The following is a 16,765-nucleotide window of genomic DNA, read 5'->3' on the forward strand; positions in this document are numbered from 1 at the left end:
GAGGGATTTCCTCCCTCGTTAAGAGACGCGCTTGCCCAAACAGACGCACAAACACACGGCGACTGGTTGGGCCTTTTTTCAAGGGCAGGATATGCTAGCTCGCGGCTAATGGCAGCAGGAAGTGTCACGTTAGCCTCGCAGCTGAAAGACGACTTGGACGGTTTGAGGAAACTTCCTGTTGACCCGGGTCAACTTCACGGCGAAACGAAAAGTTGCATTGCGATGTGGCTTTTTTTTTTTTTTTTTGTGGTCGAAAGCTCACTGGGTGTGACGACCTCAACGGCTCATCTCCGATTCGAGTTTCGGTACATCTGGAGGTCAGAGTTCAGCGCGAGCCGGCATACGTCAGGTCAGGAGGTCGCGGCGCGGCGGCCGCGTCCCCGATTGGCTGACGGGCTCCGATAAGGTCGAAGATGACGCCGCCCCCCCCCGGCACAACTCGGCGCGACTGCGGAGGGCAAGGTGAGAATTTTGATCTCGCCGAGGCGTCGCTCGACGTGACGCTTTTGCTAACGTGAAGGCGCACTCACGGCAGGATGCGGTCAGGCCTCGGCGACGGCGATTCCGACGCGTACGACTTTGCCGAGTACGCCAACTGGTCGCTGGAGGATTGGCGGGCGACGGAGGACGATTACGACGACGGCGGCGGCGACTGGTGCGAGGCGGGCGAGCAGGAGTCGGCCATCAAGGTGTTCCAGACGTGTCTGTTCGCCGCGGTCTTCCTGTTGGGCGTGGCGGGAAACGTTTTGGCGATGGCCACCTTCGCGGCGCATCGCCGCCGCCGCCGCTCGGCGACGGACGCCTTCCTGTTCCAGCTGGCGCTGGCCGACCTGCTGCTGCTGCTGACGTTGCCGCTGCAGGCGGCCGACACCAACGTGGGTTGGATCTTCTCGGCGCCGGCGTGCAAGGCGGCGCGCGCCGTCTACGCCGTCAACACCTACGCCGGCCTGCTGCTCCTGGCGTGCATCGCCGCGGACCGCTACCTGGCCGTGGTACCGCGTATTGGGAACCCGCCGCGCCGCCGTCCGAGAGCGACGGCGTTTGCGAGGTCGGCGGCGTCGCCGGGCGTCTGGCTGGCGGCGGCGCTGCTCGGCCTGCCCGAGATCATCTTCTCCGACGTGGCCGGCTCCGGGGCCGACGCCTACTGCGGCACGCTGGCGAGCCCCGGCGTCAAAATGGCCGCCGACGGCGCCGCCGTCGCCGTCTTCGCTCTGTCCTTCCTGGTCATGGCGTCGTGCTACGGGGGCATCGCTCGCGCGCTGTGGGCGGGGCCCGGCGGCGGGGGCGGGGCCAGGCGCCCCCGCCGCACGCTGAGGCTGATGGGGGCCCTGGTGGCGCTCTTCCTGCTCTTGCAGCTGCCCCACAGCGTGGTCTTGTCAGTCAAGATGGCGCGGCCCCTCTGCGCCCCGCTCCTGGAGTACGTCACGCGCAGCCTGGCGTACGCCCGCTGCTGTCTCAATCCCGTCACCTACGTCCTGGCGGGCCGGCGCTTCCGCCGGGACGCGCTCGAGCTCCTGCGCCGCCGGTGCCGGTCGGCCGTTCGGCCCGACGGCGCCGCCTCGCAATCCTGATCTGATTCCGGGTCTTCTGATTGGTGGGTTGGTAATTGGTCCACCGATTGCATGTAACCTGACGCAATTCCCGTCCGCTTCCGCGCTGCTTTCCAAAAGTTTCACGCCAAACTTTGTTTTTTTCTTTCTTCTTTTATTGCCACTTTCACGACAATTTATAAAAACTCTCAATGACACACACTCATGTCTCTGAATATTATTGATTACAAGTCATCAGCGTGCACGTCTAGAATTTGCATGCCACTCGGTATGATTTTTTTTTTTTTCCCTCCTAATTGCGATGACGGAGAACATCAAGTCCACGGAAGCTAACGAGACGGTCGATGGTTCGGGTGCGTGCGGGCCGCGCGCGGGACTATCGGAAGATATTCAGGAAACGGGTAGAAAATGGCCGACGGAGCTTTGCTTGATGGTCGTCAGAAAAAATAAAAGATCTCTAAATCATAAAAAATAATAATTTTACACAGTCGATGTGTTACGTACGTATAAAAATAGAAAACAAGTAGAAAACATAGATGGCATTTGTCTTTTTTTTTTGTACATCTTCAGAGCACGACAACATCGACACGGTCTAAAGTCTAAATCACCACCGCCACCGTCGCCTGTGATGTCATCACCCGTGATGTCATCACCCGCGATGTCATCCGCGAGAGTTGGACGAAAGGGAAGGGTTGAGGTTAAAGGTCGGCGGGTCATCATCGGGCCGACGCCGGGGGCTGATCATGTGACTACGGATGAATTGTCATGCAAACGATTTTGAAACGTCATCGTTGTCCGAGCTGACCCCCCCGGTCAGAAAAAAAAAAAACGGGAATTGGCCAAAGATGATCCTTTTTGTGCTTACGGGTCGTTCCTCGCTCGGAACACGGGCAGGCGCGGGGATAAGACGAGCGACAAAGGGTCAGAAGTAGATTATTGCGCGTTAGCCACGAAGCTAATTCCAAACAAAGACGCAGAAGGAAAAAAGGAGCCGGCTCGCTTGCGAAGACCAAAATCCGCCGCCGCCGCCACCGCCGCCGCCGCCGCCGCCGCCGCTTCTAGAAGTGGAATACCTGCTGCTGGCCCCCCGCCGGCGCCGGCGCTTCCTCTTTGGACTTGCGGCCTCCTTGCTCCAGACGTTTGAGGCGAGCCGCCACCGTCGGACCTTTGACGGACGCCGACAAGCCGCCCATCACCTGGAGGGAGGGAAGGGGGGGCGGGGCGAGAACTGAACCGGACGCGTCACAGAGATACATCAACATTTTGGCGTTGACAGCTAAAAGCGGGTTCCCCTGAGACGGAGGCCGGACGCTCTACCTCCTTGTCGACGCCGTCGTCCTGAAGGCCCGGCGGCGTGGAGGCGGGACGGGCCGCGTCCGAGGGGGTGGCGCGCCTCAGCTTGAACGGCTCGCCGTCCGCCATCTTTCAGCGCGGCGCAGACGACGGGCGTCATCCAACAGTTTCCGGGCGGCTTCGCGATCGGCCGCAAACGGCAACCCCGGCGCTCACCTTGTTGTTGTTGGCGGCGAGCGCCGACGGGAAGCTCCGGCGAGGAGGGGGCGGCGGTGGCGGAGACTTGGACGGCTTGTCCGTGCGGCACCGGGACACGCCCGCGTCCGCTGGGGAGGGACGCACATGACAAACAGCTGAGCGGTCGCCGGGCAACGTCAGCGCGGTGACCCAATTTGCATTTTGCCCACCCGAGCCTCGCTGGGAGGCGGAGCCATCCATGCTGTTGAGCTTCTGCGCCGCCAGCTGCACTTTGCCCGGCGGCGGCGGCGGCGGCGGCGGCGACTCGCCAGCCGCGGGGGCGGCCATCAGCGGTTTGGGGGGCACGGCGGGTTTGGTGACGGTCTTGGCGGCCAAGTCCAGGTCGGGGATGGCCTTGAGCAGCTCGGCCTGCGTCTCCTCCAGCAGGCGGTTGATGTCCCGGGCGCTGAACTGCGTCAGGCTCGCCCGCTTCTCCGCCCAGTCGCGCTCCGCCGCCTGACACGCGTCATCAACACTTTTGTCATCACGGCTTTTTAAATACAAAAAAAATGGACCCACCTTCTCCCATCGCATCGCCCGCTTTGCTCCAGCGACTCACCAGAGTGACATCGGCGGACACGTGCGCGTTGAGGCTCTTCTCGGCCGCAACGCGACTTCGGGCGCTCGGCGGCGGCGTCTTGTCCGGCTCGGGAGCGCGGCCCGCCGCCTTGCCGTCGCTCGCGTTGTCCGTCGGGCCGCGGGGTGAATTCCTTTGCGATTGGTCGCCCGCCTCCTCCCGCTCCTTCTCGCTGGCCTGCCTGCTCGAGGAGGAGGAGGAGGAGAGCGCAAGTCAGGTGGAGGGGCGGGGCCGGAAAGGAGGGAGGAAGTGGCGCTTACCTCCGAAGCGTGCCGAGTGTGTCGCGGACGTTGTTGCAGCGCTGCAGCAGGGCCTCCAGACGATGAGGCTCCTCCTTCAGGAACTTGACCGCCTCCACCTCCACGCGCAGCACCACGCGCATCTTGCTCTGCAGGCCCGGGAACTGGCCTGGCGTGGAGGACGAGGAGGGGAGAACAAAAAAAAGGAAAAAGAAAAAACTCCCGTAGTTACTGTCGAGTACTTGAGTAGTCACCCCCTTGTACTCGAGTACTCACTCTTGAGGCTGCCGAGCGTGTCGGCCAGCGTTTTGAGTTCTTGCGTCTTCTGCCGGAGGTCCTGCTGGCTCACCGGGAGCCTCGCCGTGTTCGACTTCTTCTGCAGGTCCTCCACCCACCGCTCCAAGTCGCTGGCACGCACCGGGCCAAAAGGTCAAAGGTCACCATCCCGAGGCGCAGGGAAAGGAAGGAGAGAGGCAGCGAAGGAGGCGGGGGTGGGGGGGGGAGGTGTACTGACTGCAGCCGGTGCACGAGCATCTCCTCCTGGTTGAGGTACTTGAGGCGTTCCTCCTCCACCAGGAGGCGCTGCCGCTGCAGGGGATCCTCTTGAGTGCGCGCCGCATCCTGCATCAGCACTCTAAGCTCCGCCTCCGTCTGCCTCAGCAGCGCCACCACACAATCCTGATTCTCCAGCTGATCACATTCACGCACGCGGCCGTTTTAGTCGCAACGCGTGCGCATGCCACACACACAAACACACACACACACACACACACACTCACTCAGCCGCACGCACCTGCGTGTTGCGCAGCTGCGAGAGTTGCGTACGCAGCGCATTGGTGCTTTGCTGCAGGCCCAGCAGGTGGCGCTGCATCTGCACGCGGGACACGGTCAGTGGCCGGTTGGCGTCGCCGGCGGCGGTCGGGGGTGGCGGCATCAGCGCCAGGGGGCCGGACGGCGTCGCGGCTATGATAAATCATTTTTGCACTCAGCTTTTCTTTCTTCATTTTTGAATTCACGCACAATGCGTCATCGGCGTGCACGCAAACTCAACTTTATATGCACATGCCAGCCATGCACACGCACTCACGCACAAGCTTGCCAAATGACAGTTGATATGTACCTTTCTTTACTTTTGCAGGTCCAGCTAGAACAAGAAGCATGAGCAGCAGTTACATGCTAGCAGCGGTTAGCGGAGGCTGTGTGTGTGTGTGTGTGTGTGTGTGTGTGTGTTCTGCAGAAAGGGTGGTCCTCGCTTTGTAGGCCTTTTTACTCGGTCCTCACTGTGCCGCAAGTGCAGGAATGTGTGTGTGTGTGTGTGTGTGCGACACGTTGGCTTTCGCAAGCTGGCAATGAGAAGCTACGCGCTAACGCTGACAAGCTAGCACTCAGAAGCTCCAGGCGAGCGCTTCCATTCAGGTAACTTACGATCTGTCCCCGAGCCGTCGCTGGCAGACTCCATCGGGTCCCTTCGGGAGAGCACAAGCGGAAAAGAAGGCGAGGATGGAAGTATGGAAGCGGAGACGCGCGACTACACGACAAGGAAGGAAGAAAGGAGGCCTTACGGGCTGTGGTCTTCGGGCGCTCTGCTGAGGACTCGCTGCAGCAGACCCGTCAGGCTGGCGATCTGCTTCTCCATCACCTCCATGCGCTCCCTTCACACCCGCGCACATCATCATCATCATCATCATGCCAGTCACCTTCCTCACCCTCTTGAAAGCTCACCTGGTTTCTGTCTCATCTGCTCTGACACTGCCCCCGTCTCCTCCCGCCGCCGCCGCCAGCAGGCACAGCTGCTCCGAGGTCAGCCCCCGACCTCTGGGACTGTCGCCGCCCACGGACGACATTGCAGAGTCTCGCCGCCGCTCGCCCCTGGCAGGGGAGCCGCGCGACGGCAGCGTGCTAGCGTAGGCCTCGCGCGTATCGGGAATCCTCTGCGGAGAGGAGAGCGACGGTCCGCGCGGGCCCACGGCCAACATGGCCGCCGCGTAGGTGTCGTTGTAAAGGGCGCCGCCCGCTCTGTAGAGGCCGCCGCCTTCCATCAGGGAACACACCGCCCCGCCGGTTCCTCGCCGGTATAAGGAGCCGTACGGGTCGCTTCGGCCGGTGAGCGGCGATTGCGGCGCCCCGGCGAGGCCCAGGCGGGCGTCCATGGCCAGGGAGTAGGGGTCGGCGTAGATGCCCGCGCGCTCGTCCGCCCGCAAAAGCGCCACGCCGCGGGCCCCGCCCGCCTCGTCGTCCGGCTTCACGTCGCGTCGTTCCAGGATGGCGCTGGAGGAGGCGGCGAAGGCCGGCGGGGGCGGCGAGTGGTGCGCCGGCGGCGCGCCGCGGTGCTGGGGCAGCGCCGGCCCAGCATACGAGGACGGACGGACGCCGCCGCCGTAAAGCAGCCGCGTCCGCGACGGCGAACCCTGAGGCGGCGAGGACGAGGCGGAGCGATGCTGGGAGGACACTTGGGCGCGCCGGCCGGGGGGCGAATCCTGGGGGGTGTACACCATCTCGCGCTAGAAGGACGCAAACGGGAGATTGATGGAGAAGGTGGATGGAGGTCCAAGGGAGCGGCGGCGGCGTGCGGCGCTACTCACCCTCAGGTCCCCGTTGGCCAGCAGGTGCGAGTTGTGGCGCTGGCCCGGGTACGTCCCGTAGACGGGCTCCTTGCAGTAGATTTTGATGACGCAGCGGTCCCGAACGTCCCGCGGGTCCTCCAGCTCGTAGAAGACGTTACGGCTCTCGTCCTTGATCAGCAGGGCCGTGCTGGGAGACCTGAAAACCGCCACAGGCCCCCGGCCCCCGTCTTGGCAAACATTCGCTCCAGATGAAGGAAGCTTCAAGTGCAACGTACCTGAGCGCGGCCATGCTGAGCCTCTGCGGGAACATGTGCACGATGAGCGCTCGCAGGGTGTCCAGGCTGCTCAGCTGGTGCGTCAGGTGCACGCGGCGGGTCTCCTCGCCCAGCTGGAGGAACAGCATACCTGCGCCACACATGCCGAAATTAAGGAAAGGAAGTAAAATGACTAAAAGGAGTTTGGGCGAGACCCCCACCTGGCGCGTGCAGCTTGGCCGGGCCGCCGGCAGACGATCGGGCCAGCGGGAGACTCTGGCGCAGGCGGTTCATGCGGCTGAAGGCCGCGGGCAGGTCGCGATCGGACATCACGTCCGGATGCTCGGCCGAAAGTCCGCCGCCTGGCGTCGGGCTCAGGCCGCTGCCGCGCGGCGTCCGACTCTGCCGCCGTCGCAACGCAAACATTTCGGGTTACTCGCCAACCGAGACAACGCGCAATCAGAAATTCATGTTCGGGACCTGGATCGTGTCGCCAACGTCCACTGAAAATCCCTTTGAAGGGATTGAGATGTATCGAAACAGAAATCCAAAATAACCACAAAAAAAACTGGGTGCGTATGAATGAGTGAATGTACGCACGCACACACACACACACACACACACACACACACACACACACACACATCGCTGGTTGCCGCAGCGCAACGGATCAGCGCCGACAGTCAGAATGCGAGCCTCCGACTCGGGAATAGCGATTTACGAGCCGGCGCCCTATCAGTCAGCGAGCAGCAGTCCTCAAATCCTTCAGTCCTCGAGCCGGCTCACTGGGACCGAGATGTCCGGGTCGGGTCGTTCCCTGACAAAAAGTTCCTCCTGACTGTCGACGATCCGAACGCGACTCAATGTCTTTGGAAACGGTCCTTCCCGTCTGCCTCTTTTTTTGTCCGTGATTTTCACTGTTTGTTCATATTGTGTGAGCGTTTGTCGTGACTTAGCACTCGGAAATAATCGATTTTGTTTTTGTGGATTGATTTTTGAGACAAACGCCGCTGCGAGATATTTTCACGCTCACACACACAAGTCTCGTCTCAGAATTTCGCCTGAGGATAAACCATCCCTCTTGTGTCCGCGAGAGGGCGGTGTTGCTGCCCTCATTGAACGGGAACGACCAGGCAACAAAATGCGACGGTGATTTATTTCCTTCAAATTTGTTTTGCCTTCACGTGGAAGACGTTCGTCTGCTGTCGCATAGATTCGGGGAACCCCAAAAAACACCCGTGAAAAATAAATACATTTGAGGGGAGAATTTTGACACACGTACGCACACAAATGGAGCAGAAAAAAAGGAAATCCTTTGCTCATTTGTGGTCACGCACACTCATCCTGAGTGTGTGTGCGTGTGTGTGTGTGTGTGTGTGTGTGTGTGAGTGTGTTTCAGCCTGGCAGACATCTTTCCAGCTCGCCTGCACACCCGTTTCCATGACAACAGCAGTCACCGGTGCCATATTGTTAAGCAGAGTGAAGGATTAGCGTCACTCACTTCATGTCAAGTCATCAATTTGGCGTTCCCCCGCTAAATCGCACTTTCGCATGTGCCGCAATTTTTTACACAATAGTCCATTTCTGAGAGTTCTCTCTCCCTCTCCCTCTCGGTCTCGTTTTTATTTTATTTTTTTAATTTTTTAACGGAGCTTAGTTGGGCACGTCGGTGCAGTACCACGCCGAACCACAACATGTTTGGCAGCACTGAGTTCGACTACATTACATGTAGTGTAATAAAAAAAAAAGAGGAAGAAAATTGTAGGTTTTTTTTGTTTCAGTCAAACATGTTGCCTCGCGAATCCGGAAGCATGCAATTGATCGTGCATTTGTCAGCGTTCTATCGAACGTCGTTCTCTGGCGCGGCAGTCATCCGTCGGCGAAAGAGACGATCCAATCCAATCATAACATTCTCAAAAAGCATGTGAGCGTGTGATGCGGGGTCACCGTGGCAACAGAGACCTCTGCCGCGTCTTTGCCGTTTATTGGGGGTGGCGCGTGCGCGCGACTGGCGCAAATGCGATGAGGATGACGAACGACGAGCTACGATGGAGAGAGTAAGGAAGACGAGCGCTGCTGACCTTGAAGCTCCAGTAGTTAGCTTGTTGCTGAGGAACAAAAAAAAAAAAACAACAACAACAAAGAACACAACGTCAAAGACTCGCCAGCGGGCTTGACTCAAGTCCAGCGGCGAGCCGTCGGAGCGTCGACGCGAAATCCTACGAGTTCGCCCAAGACAATCGGCACAATGGCGGCATCGTACGAGTGACGCTTCATGCCTTTCACTAGTGGTTGAATTTTCTGCACGCTCGCCCAACTATTAGGACTCACGAGTAGAACGACTACAACAACTGGGAGATTAATCAAACGGCTCGCACGGCTTGTAGAAGGACAAGGATCAATAGTAGTATCGGTACTTAGTATCGGTGTGCAGCTAAAGTGAATACTGGCAATAAAAAGCTATTGAACATCCCTAATCAGTCCTTTGCTGACTTACATCACCCAAAAGTGTCTCGTTTGCGCCGTGCACCAGGAAGTGACATCATTGGCTTCCACATACACACACACACACACACACAAGCGGCCATCTTTGTACACACCCTTCCTCTTCCTCTGCGGCCAAACCCACGTGCACCCGCACGCGCACGTCTTTTCTCTCGAGCGGGTTGTCCCGGCGCCAACATGCACACGTGCGCCATGCCCACACACACACACACACACACACACACACACACACACACACACACACACACACATCATCAATAGGATGGCGGCGGCGCCGCAGAATATCGTCCTTTCTCCTGAGAGGACGACGGACGAGCGGAGACGGTTACCGTGGCTACTCAGTCTTGGTCCCTCTTCCTCCTCCCAGCGCTCCATTTTCCCCGAGACGCCCGCTGTGGGTTTCCCGCGCCGGAGTCCCTGCTCGTCGCTACGGCGGCGGCGGCGACGACGGCGGCGATCTGCATCCTGCTCAACCCCCCCCCCACCCCACCCACTCCCCCCGCCGCCCCTCCTCCATGCCCTCCCCATCCTCCTCTCGCGCTTTCTCCTGCGTCTCAGCTGACACCCCCCCCCGATCCGCACACCTCCCTCCCCCACCCCCCTTGCCTTCCCGTAATGCCAATCAGGTAACGGCGGTCGCGTTACGCCAATCCCACAACGCACCTTCGTGTAACGCCAAACACGTCACGCGGCATTTGCCAACATCTCGTCATGGAAACGACGCAACAGCAATTTGTCCAACGCCGACGTGCGTTCACGTAACGCCGACTTCTTCTCACCGCGAACGTACCTGCCGTCCTCGAGCAGCGCCCCCTAGCGACATCTCCTTGTCGGCGTCCCTCCGCCGCTCCGCGTCGACCTGGCGGACGCCGTTCGGGGCCTCCGGTCTGTCGGGCGCCGGCGCGTCGCGACGCCGGTCCGGCGACGAGGACGCCGACCTCCCGTTGGCGGCGAAGCGCCGGCCTCCCCGGGATCCGGCCGGTGAGCGGCAGTCCCGCGGGAATTCGGCATCACTGGCGGAGATCATGGAATTCCTTCTCTTCTCTCGACCTGCGCGGGAGGCGAGAGGGCGACGCAACGGCATCAGAGGCCACGCGAGGAGGCGGCCGAGATCTCGTCTACGAAACATCGCTAATCGCTCACAGGAGACAGGCGTGCGGCACTGGTGTCCAACCGGCGGCGGAGGGCCAGATCCGGCCCGACACAGCGTCACTCGTAGCACCGACATGGCTTCATGTTCGTCAATCCCGTCGAACACCATTCACGTCACCCCCCCAACTTGCCGGTGATCTTGATGGAACACCGGCACGCCTTGAACGGCCATCCCGTCACCCCCAACATGCCATCACGTGACATCAAACGCACCGTCATGTCAGCCAATCACAGAACACCGACACGCCTTCACATGATAGCACTGAGGCGTATGTTAACTCGATGCCAAAAGGCACAGGCGGACTTGTGAAGGTTTGAGGGGTGTGGGGGGGGGGCGTTCCTGGCACGCGTTACAGAGCGGGCCGGCGCCCCCCGCTGGCTTAGCATCGTCTTGATATCTGGTGAGCCCTCTCCTCCTCCTTCTCCACTCGGCTGTTCACCCCCCCCCCCCCCCCCCCGCCTCGCTCGCCTCTTTAATCCTCTCTGGCGGAGAATGAAGCGCTTCAATCTCTCGCTCCACTTTTCCACCTCCTCTATCTGGGTGCCGCACATGTGCCCCCTGTGAGACCGCCCCCCCCCCCAGGCCACCCCCACCTCCTCGTCTTCCAGCGACGCCGCTTTCTTGCCGCCTTGTGTGATGTCGCAATGCTACCCGGCCGCTTCCCTCTCGCTAGCGCGTACGCCGCCTTTCCAAAAAGGAGCTGTGGAGGCGCCCGGTTTTGCGGACCGGAAGTCAGCCAATCGGAGACACGAGAGCCGCGTCACCCGCTCATGGGGCGTTTTCGCATTTTCAGCCTTGTGACGCTTTCACAACTTTTCACCATCAACCTTATGCGAGTCCTCCAGGTAGTGTCGCACCTTGTCCCGTTGGAACAAAAGTACCAAGAGGACTTAGTCAGGGAAAAAGTCAATCAGGCTCCATCACGGATTTGCGGTCCTACTAATTCATGTTTTTTAAAAAAATTGTGCGGTAGTGTGTAGAAGTGTGTGTGTGTGTGTTGGCTGCTAGATGATGGAACACGTATCTCATCACACAGGCCGGTTTTCGATGATTGAACGCGAAATTAATTCAAATCATCACATCCTGCTTTTTATGCCTACGGAAAGCGGCATGCGGAGATGTTTGTTGGTTGGGGGAGGGTGGGGGGGAATCCAATTGCAGTATACACAGTTTGTAGAAAATGTTTGTCTCATCCATTGCTCTCGCTCTCTCAAAGTGTTCAAACCTGTTTGGATGATTTTAAAAAGTGTGATCTTAAAAAAATGGACGCGCCGCTCTAAAAAGTCGGCCATTTGTCTATTGCGGGGTTTCCCCGATTGCGCAGATGGGCCGGGAATGCGATTAGCCCCCCGCCGGTCGTGCCAAAGTACCAAAAGTCGCCTCCGGCTAGCCCTCATAGGACCGACGGCAGCCGACAATGAGTACCGTCAGGAAGATGCGCCGGCTGGCTTCCTTCTGTGTCGCAAAGGCCGCGCCGCCGCGACGGCAACCCGCAGACGGCGGAGACGCGCACGCGTGAGCAAGAAAGACAGCCGGGGAAAGTCCAGAGCGGCGACAAAGTTAAGAATACCTGCGGCGGCGGCGGCTACATGCCTGGGAAGGACGAGTTGCCCATTCCGAGTGCGACGACGACGACGACGACGGCGCCTCCTCCACGACCTCCTCCTCCTCCTCCCGTTCACGCCACCGCCGCGCTCCTCATCGTCTCGCCATCTCGGTGGCGCCGCTCGTGTGAGCCAGCGCGTCTGGCAAGACGGCGGACGCTGGATAAAGTCTTATTTTATGGATGCCCCCAGCACACCGCCCCCCCCCACCCCATTCCCGCAGCCTCTTAAAGGGGCGACGGCACATCTGCACCAACTTTCATCTCAGCACCAGCCTCATGTCCATGACACACAAGTCTACCTGTGTGTGTGTGTGTGTGTGTCTATGCAAGTGTGTGTTTACGTCAATGCATGTTTGTGTTTGTACTTGTGCATGCACGTGTGCGTGCACGTGTGTGTGTTGAGAGGAAATAGCGAGGGCAACGGTTTTTTTTGTGGGGGGGGGGGCTCTCAGCGTTTGAAGTGCTTGCTGCATGCCGATAAATGAATCATGAATTCTAGCAACAAATAAAACCATGCAGAGAGAGCGTGTTTTTGCGCCTGGGAAAGTTCTCACCTCCAGCTGCCAAAACATCTGCGACGTCATCATGGCAGCTTTGCCGATTGATTGGTGATTGACATCATAGGACACGCGGGCGGGGGGGGGGTGTAAGTGGGGGCAATGGCCCATTATGACAAGAGACTCCACCCAGCCAATGGAAGGTCACTTCCTGCTGGCCTGCCCCCCCCCCTCCCCCACACTCTCTCAACATGGGCAAATGGACAACCTCCATCAATGACACTTGCGTCATGTGGGCGCCTTTTTAAACCAATGAGGCATGCGACTCACCTTTCATATGAAACGTTTTATTTTATACGTAGAAAACTTACAAACCTAGTTCTGAATTTAAAAAAAAAATCACGCTCAAATATTACAAATGTGCTAAAATGTACAAAATGTGGTGGGTGTGGAGGGAGGGGGGGGGAGGGTGACATGGTACTTTCCGATTCGGGTCACATGACCCTGCGCGGGCGTGACCATCCGTCGACAAACGTGCGCGCACGTGTCGCCGTCAGTCATTTTGAAAAAAAGGGCGGCGGTAAAAAGGGCGTGGCCTCACGCGGCGGTTGACGGGTCAAAGCGCCGCGCACACGCACGGGCGCTTGAGGCAGACGGGCAGGATGCCCTTGTTGATCTGGTGGAAGTCCACCAGCTGCAGGAGGTCGGTGAACAGCGTCACGCCGTCGTCCATCGTCAGGTACTGCCGCCCGCCGTCCTCGCACTGGAAGCACAAAGGCCATCAGCACGTGTGCGCGCACACACGCACGCACGCGGGAAGCGCTCACAGGGATGACCAGGAAGTGTTTGGCCTTCAGCTCGAAGCACAGCGACAACACGAAACACTGAGCGTGCCGCTGGCTCACTCGAATCAGGAACGTCCTGCACACGCACACACACACACACACCGTGTTACGTTGGCACTCCCAAAGTAGGCCACGGTGATGCGGTTGCCATGGCGACCGCCGGGCTCACCCGTCAACCAGGCCCTGTTCCTCGAGCAGCGTCTCCGCTCGCTTCCGGGACACGTTACCGTGGAACCACGCCTGGCCGGCGTGGAGCACTGCTAACACTGCCAACAAGATGATCAAGGTCGCCTTGGGCGCAAAGACGAACCGCCAACGAGACGGCGGCGGCGACTTACGGGGCGGTCCTGAGGCTGAGCTCAAGTTGGGCAGGCTGCTGCGAAGACCTTCACGACGCTGACAAATTAAAAAAAATAATAAAAATTAAACTATACACACACACAAAACAAGTCAGAGTGCAGTGATGACATCACTGCTGATGGACCACGCCCCCTCACACAACGAGTTGCTCCGCCCCCTCCTCACCCGCCGCGCTCGGCCCTCCTGCCAGTCGGCGCACTCGGCCTCGCTCGGGTTCTCGATGACTCGACCGCCGGAGCCTCCGGAAAAGTCCATGGCCACCAGGTTGTCCTCCGACTTGGCCTGGAAGCACACACGAAAGAAAATAAAAAAAAATTAAAAAATAAAAAAAAAATCACCTTCATTGTGCGTCTTCGTGCTCACTTTGCCCTCCGTCAGGTTGCTTCCCTCCAGACCGCGATGGGTCAACTTGGACTGTTGGAAGTTACACTGCAGCTGCTTCCCATACTAACACACACACACACACACACACACACACACACACACACACACACACACACACACACACACACATTAAAGCGTGTCAGACGTCAGAGAGCCGATTGGTCAAAAGTAATCAAGTCCAACCTTAAACAATCGGAAGGCCGAGGTCCAGCAGGTTCTGGTCTGCTCGCTGTCAGCGCACAACATCTTCACATGGTGAAGGCGGACCGGACTTCCTGAGGACTGTGCGTGCGCACACACACACACACACACACACACACACACACACACACACACACACACACACACAGATGAGATGACGTCATCATCACACGGTGAAGCGCAAGCGGGGCAAAGGTCACCGACCGTGATGGCGAAGCAAAAGTTTTGGGGCGCGGCGTAAAGTTTCCGTGCGTTGACGACGTTGTAGACGTGAAGGTCGCGAAGGTCGGCCACGTACTGCAGGTGTCTCGGTTCCTTGGACGCGCCCTTGGACGAGGAGTAAAGACCCGAGCGGCGCAGGAAGAAGTGCGCGCGCTTCCAAGATTTGCGCGTGCTGTCCTTCACGTGGAGGAAGCCTTGGATCTCGGGACACGAGCCCGAATGGACCAGATCCTGAAGGCCCAATGGGAGATCGTCACTAATGCTCGCCTGTGGGATGCCGCTATGGGACGCCACGCTGGATGTTGTTATCCGCGTGTGTGCATTGCGCTCATCACGTCTGTGTCATGTGCGTGCATATTGTGACCTGCACGAGCTGTTGCGACGTCATCGGTTTGCCGCCGTCTGCACTGTCCGAGATCATGGCGTCCGGGAAGAAGAGCTGAGGGAAGGACGACATGGATGATGATGTCATGGCGACGACGGGGTTGATCATGCGGATGAGGTCACGGGTGTGCCGTGATAACATGCCACGGCGAGGAGGGCCTTCGTACCGCCGGCTTCCGGAAGAACTCGTACTTGGCGTAATTCTTGCAGAAGACGAGCCGCGTGTCGGCCTTGACGGCCCAGCTGGCCTGAACCTCCAGCACCGCCTCGTGGTCCTCCAGGCACCTCTCTGGGGAAGACGCGTGCGGCTCGTTCATGCGCTCGGTCGCCAGCGCCTACGCGGGCGCGCGCGCGCGTGCGTGTTACCGAGGCCGAGCGCGGGATGGACCTCCATGAGGGCCCAGTGCTCCCGCTCGCCGCAGCCCCCCGTCGTCACCAGCATGCGACAAACGTCCATCGCCGTGGCGCCGTCGCTCACCCGAAGCGAGCGGGCATGCTCGTCCTCGCCGAAAACCTTCAGCAGCTGACGCGCGCCACGAAAAACACAAAGTGAGTCACAATCTCGGGCGGTTCCGTCGCTGCACGTTTGTGCTCACTTTGCCTCCGTCCAGACTTTGAGGGCTCCATTCGCTCGGTTCCGAGGTGCGCTTCTGACGCTGCTGCAAACGTGCACACACAGGCATGCACAAAACGTGTACATCTTGACCGTGTTTGGATGAATGATTTGGAGACAAACTCTCCCCAAAGCGAGAAGAGAGCGTTCAAACCAGCCCGACGAGAAAGTTCCGCTTGCAAGAGGGCGTGGGGGGGAGCGGGGGGGGGGGGTGCACGCGAATGTTTGTAAATGCAAAAAAATAAAAAATAAAAAACCAACCGCCACAACCTGTCTGTTGTTCAATCATGACTCACAACTGGTCTGACGTCATCACCCCGCAAGCGGGAGACAATAGACGACGACGACGACGACGACTACGACTCACTTGTTTGTCGCTGGCTGCCAGCGAGGCCGTCGTCGAGGGGACGGGAGAGCGGGTGAGGCCGCACAACTCCGGGAACGGATTCGGGACGGGTGGAGCCGACGATGACAAACGCTCTCTCCAGTTGCCCCTGGAAGACAAAACGCAAACATTCATGACAGGAAAGGTCGCCAAACTAACTCCTTGGAGTTGACAAACGCTTTGAAAACAATACTCAAAGCAATTTCCTGGGCATTAAGCTTTTTAGTCCTCGTAGGAGTTCGCCATTGAGAAAAAAAAATCTGAACGTGGTTTTATGAACAACCTATCGCCACCAAAATTCATCTCCCTAATCAACCTCTGAAAATATCCTCAAAATGGCCCCCAATATTTTGCCTTTCACGCCATAAAATCCAAATGATCGAGGTGTTGTGTTTGACAGAAAACCGAGAGGAAACCGAGAGTGGCAGAGTTCGCGCTGGTGACGTCATGACGCACCTGCTGGCTACGAACTCCCCGCCGGCGATGTTGATTGGCTGCGAGCTGTGCGCTTCTGGCCGGGTGACGTCGTCATCCAAACTTTCCTTTCGCGACATCGTAAAAGCACCGCAAGCGTTTGGCTTGTTTTTCCGTTTCTCCTTTTTGCCCCCTTTACCACGGACAGCGGGCGCCGATCCTTTCACGTGACGCCACGTGAGCCGCGAGCAACACAACGCGCAGCCGACCAGCTTGACGGCGTTTTGTCCCAGGTGTGTCGCGCACCTGCGCCCCCGCTCAGCTGTCGCTCATCATGGCGACGATGACGTCAACGGTTTGGCGGGTCGGCTGCAGGGGGAGGAGCCACACGCGGCCAGGTAAGCGACTGACGTGCAGGTCAATAGCGCACCTGCGGATCAGCCGACCTCCCCACCCAAAAGGAAATCATTAAAAACAACTTA

The 16,765-nt window shown here is 59.0% G+C and overlaps 3 protein-coding genes across 6 annotated transcripts; 1 reads left to right on the forward strand and 2 right to left on the reverse strand.

The window, feature by feature from the left end:
* The first annotated feature begins 47 nt into the window (after positions 1 to 47).
* ccr10 (chemokine (C-C motif) receptor 10) lies at positions 48 to 2,002 on the forward strand. The gene is made up of 2 exons (XM_052072296.1): positions 48 to 462; positions 536 to 2,002. The coding sequence occupies exon 2, from the start codon at positions 537 to 539 to the stop codon at positions 1,569 to 1,571; it is 1,035 nt and encodes a 344-aa protein (XP_051928256.1). The 5' UTR covers positions 48 to 462; position 536; the 3' UTR covers positions 1,572 to 2,002.
* LOC127604903 (SRC kinase signaling inhibitor 1-like) lies at positions 1,847 to 12,140 on the reverse strand. Of its 4 annotated transcripts, XM_052072289.1 has the most exons (19): positions 11,943 to 12,140; positions 10,010 to 10,263; positions 8,796 to 8,822; positions 6,936 to 7,116; positions 6,736 to 6,865; positions 6,479 to 6,656; positions 5,619 to 6,397; positions 5,459 to 5,548; positions 5,322 to 5,362; positions 5,017 to 5,040; positions 4,690 to 4,859; positions 4,411 to 4,586; positions 4,173 to 4,303; positions 3,918 to 4,065; positions 3,640 to 3,838; positions 3,251 to 3,536; positions 3,060 to 3,169; positions 2,868 to 2,972; positions 1,847 to 2,746 (listed from the first exon to the last, which is right to left on the reverse strand). In XM_052072289.1, exons 2-19 carry the CDS (start codon positions 10,244 to 10,246, stop codon positions 2,609 to 2,611), a joined length of 3,150 nt encoding a protein of 1,049 aa, XP_051928249.1. In that variant the 5' UTR covers positions 10,247 to 10,263; positions 11,943 to 12,140; the 3' UTR covers positions 1,847 to 2,608. The 4 variants fall into 4 exon arrangements, with proteins under 4 accessions (XP_051928249.1, XP_051928247.1, XP_051928251.1 ...); XM_052072287.1 differs by lacking the exon at positions 11,943 to 12,140 and having other exon boundaries at positions 10,010 to 10,318; XM_052072291.1 differs by lacking the exons at positions 10,010 to 10,263; positions 11,943 to 12,140 and adding an exon at positions 9,549 to 9,717.
* A 666-nt stretch (positions 12,141 to 12,806) lies between these two features.
* On the reverse strand, positions 12,807 to 16,688 carry grb7 (growth factor receptor bound protein 7). The gene is made up of 14 exons (XM_052072300.1): positions 16,326 to 16,688; positions 15,852 to 15,978; positions 15,468 to 15,530; positions 15,238 to 15,394; positions 15,039 to 15,160; positions 14,852 to 14,926; positions 14,470 to 14,718; positions 14,248 to 14,346; positions 14,044 to 14,127; positions 13,846 to 13,962; positions 13,659 to 13,716; positions 13,490 to 13,580; positions 13,303 to 13,396; positions 12,807 to 13,238 (listed from the first exon to the last, which is right to left on the reverse strand). Exons 1-14 carry the CDS (start codon positions 16,421 to 16,423, stop codon positions 13,092 to 13,094), a joined length of 1,581 nt encoding a protein of 526 aa, XP_051928260.1. The 5' UTR covers positions 16,424 to 16,688; the 3' UTR covers positions 12,807 to 13,091.
* Between the last annotated feature and the right edge of the window lie 77 nt (positions 16,689 to 16,765).

This window comes from Hippocampus zosterae, chromosome 7, assembly GCF_025434085.1.
Source record: "Hippocampus zosterae strain Florida chromosome 7, ASM2543408v3, whole genome shotgun sequence".
Classification (NCBI taxonomy): Eukaryota; Metazoa; Chordata; class Actinopteri; order Syngnathiformes; family Syngnathidae; genus Hippocampus; species Hippocampus zosterae.